Here is a 3,193-nt window from a genome sequence, read left to right as displayed (position 1 = left end):
CTAAATAACTGAACTAAAAGGCTCGGGAAGGAGCTTACCCAAAAAGGTCTTCGTAGGCTAGTGTTACAAACAGAACTTCGCCTAGATTTTAGAGATTTAAAACTTTAAAAGAGTGTTAAGAAGAGTTTTAGGCCGAGTGAGAGAAAGAAAGATTTTTCGTAATTCAAAAATGAATTCTGAAAGGCTCTATTTATAGGAAAACATTGGGTTACTATGCTGCATAGTAAAATAATAAAATATTCAAAATATCAAGCATAGTAATTTTCTTAGGTCATCACTATATCACTACTGCATCAACATGTGGGACCCATGGGGTGGACCCCGCTGTGGGACCCATGTGGACCCTACTGTGGGACCCTTGCGGACCCCACTGTGGGACCCACTATGAATAGTACCCGGTGAATAGTAAAAAAAATGAAAATTTCCCAATCTTCTTATATTACTTAGTTTAACATTTTTTACTCACAAACTTTTTTGAAAATGTTTCTCTAACACCCATAAATTAATTATTCTCACCTGTTGGTTACTTCAACAACTTAGAATTGTTAAAATCCCATAATAGAAAACAACTATATCCCCAACGGTCAGGATCACTATTCACCAATGGTCATAAACGGCTAGTTTTTGTCCTATAAATACTTGTTCCTTCAACCATTTACTTGCACAACTTCTTCATCTCTTAACCTTCTAGATAAAATTCATCATCAAATCATGAATTTCTCTTTATTTTTCATAACTTTAGTGATTGTTTGCTTGTATTTAGCATCATTCTATGGGTATTATACTAATGAAATGCCCATGAATGTTATAGTTGCATATTCATTAGTTATTCTTCCACTTTACTTAATAGCTCTAGCATTCGGTTAGCATTGTAATGCACTCAAAAGTATGAATAAAAATATCTTCTCTTATTTTTCATAATTGTTGTAATGTATTTGTAAAAAGAAATGGGAGTTACAATCTACCATCCTTATAAATTTTCATCCTCGAAAATCTAGAATAATTCGGGATATTTAGCTTTCATCTCATCCTCTCGCTCCCACGTAGCCTCTTCTATTGTCTGGCTTCTCCACAATACTTTGACCAAAGGTATTTCTTTATTTCTTAAGACCTTATTCTTTCGATCCATAATTTGGATAGGCTTTTCCTCATAAGTAAGGTCTTTGTCCACCTGGATAACTTCATGTTTCAACACGTGACTGGAATCAGGAATGTATTTCTTCAACATAAACACATGGAATACATCATGTACATCCGACAACTTTGGTGGCAGTGCCAATTTATAGGCCACTTTTCCAATTCGGTCTAATATTTCAAATGGTCCAATGAACCTTGGATTCAACTTTCCTTTTTGTCCAAATCTCATAACACCTTTCATTGGTGTTATCCGCAGAAATACTTTTTCTCCGACTTGGAACTCTAATGGTCTTCTTCGTTTGTCTGCATAGCACTTTTGTCGACTTTGGGCTGTTGCTATCTTCTGTTGAATTTTTCGAACGACTTCCGTTGTCGACGTCACCATATCTGGTCCAGTTTGTTGCTCTATGTACTTTCTTTCACCCACTTCATGCCAATGGATAGGAGATCGACACTTCCGCCCATATAACGCTTCATAGGGTACCATCCCTATGGTTTCCTGATAACTATTGTTATAAGAAAATTCAATCAGCGGTAAATATTTACTCCACGATCCTTCAAAGTCCAGGACACACGCTCTTAGCATATCTTCAAGAGTCTGTATAGTCCTTTCTGTTTGACCATCTGTTTGTGGGTGGAAAGCTGTACTAAATTTCAATCTTGTCCCCATAGCCTTGTGCAAGCTTTGCCAGAACTTTGAAGTAAATTTTGAGTCTCTATCTGACACTATGGAAATTGGAATTCCATGCAATCGTACTATCTCTTGCACATAAGCTTCCGCTAACTGGTCCCCTGTGTACGTCACCTTTACCGGAAGGAAATGAGCAGACTTTGTTAATCGGTCGATGATGACCCATATTGAATCATATCCTTTGCTTGTTCGTGGAAGTCCAATAACGAAGTCCATTACAATCTGCTCCCATTTCCATTCTGGTATTTCCAAAGGCTGCAGTTCTCTTCCAGGTCGTTGATGTTCTGCCTTAATCCTCTGGCAAGTAAGGCATCGAGCTACATATTGGGCTACATCTTTCTTCATGCCAGGCCACCAAAAGCGTTCCTTCAAACTTCTGTACATCTTTGTGAGCCTGGGTGTACTGTGTATGGAGTGTTATGAGCTTCATTCATAATCTTATTCTTAATGTCCTCTCTTGCAGGTACACAAACTCTTCCATTAAATTTTAATATTCCTGAGTCAGAAACATTAAAATTCTTCATTTTTTCTTCTTTGACTTCTGCTTTGACCTTGGTTAGGTGAGGATCTGATTCTTGACCTTCTTTTATTTCCTCCAGCAGAGTCGATTGCAACGTCATATTGGACAATCCTCCGATTACTACTTCTATGCCCGATCTTACTACTTCCTCTTGTAGCGGTTTGGACAAGGCTTGAAGGAACATCAAGCTTGTCGACGTCTTTCTACTTAATGCATCCGCTACTTTGTTAGCTTTACCAGGGTGGTATAAAATTTCACAGTCGTAGTCTTTGACTAATTCTAACCACCTTCTTTGTCTCATATTAAGTTCTTTCTAGGTAAAGAAGTACTTCAGACTTTTGTGATCGGTAAAAATTTTACATCTTACTCCATAGAGATAATGTCTCCAAGTTTTCAAGGCAAAAACTACCGCAGCTAACTCTAGATCATGTGTGGGGTAGTTCTTCTCGTAATCCTTTAATTGTCTAGAGGCGTAAGCTACTACTCTCTCTTCTTGCATCAACACCACTCCTAATCCCATCTTTGAAGCGTCACAGAAAATTTCAAACTCGTCTGTACTATTCAGGATGGTGAGGATTGGGGCATTAGTTAGTCGATTCTTTAATTCCATAAAACTCTTCTCACAAGCTTCCGTCCATATGAATCGAATATTCATTCTAGTGAGTGCGTAAGTGGGGTTGCGATTTTGGAAAACCCTTCTATGAATCGTCGATAATATCCAGCTAAGCCCAGAAAACTTCTGACTTCAGTTGCATTCCTTGGCTGGGACCATCCTTTTACTGCTTCTACCTTAGCTGGATCCACCAAAATCCCACTTTTTGATACAACATGTCCCAAAAAGTTAA

The 3,193-nt window shown here is 38.1% G+C and overlaps 1 protein-coding gene across 1 annotated transcript; it reads right to left on the bottom strand.

The window, feature by feature from the left end:
* Positions 1-994: 994 nt before the first annotated feature.
* Positions 995-2,212, bottom strand: LOC133814194 (uncharacterized). Its single transcript, XM_062247188.1, has 2 exons — positions 1,895-2,212; positions 995-1,636 (listed from the first exon to the last, which is right to left on the bottom strand). Exons 1-2 carry the CDS (start codon positions 2,210-2,212, stop codon positions 995-997), a joined length of 960 nt encoding a protein of 319 aa, XP_062103172.1.
* Positions 2,213-3,193: the final 981 nt, after the last annotated feature.

Source organism: Humulus lupulus, chromosome 2 (assembly GCF_963169125.1).
Source record: "Humulus lupulus chromosome 2, drHumLupu1.1, whole genome shotgun sequence".
Taxonomy (NCBI): domain Eukaryota; kingdom Viridiplantae; phylum Streptophyta; class Magnoliopsida; order Rosales; family Cannabaceae; genus Humulus; species Humulus lupulus.
This window is presented reverse-complemented; position numbering and strand designations above follow the sequence as displayed.

What these genes read in the sequence shown, in the direction of transcription:
- LOC133814194 (XM_062247188.1), bottom strand. Translation starts at nt 2,212, where the DNA reads ATGTACAGAAGTTTGAAGGAACGCTTTTGGTGGCCTGGCATGAAGAAA. An exon ending in AAGCTTATGTGCAAGAGATA is followed by an intron (nt 1,637 to 1,894) that starts GTACGATTGCAT and finishes AATAGTTATCAG; the next exon opens with GAAACCATAGGGATGGTACC.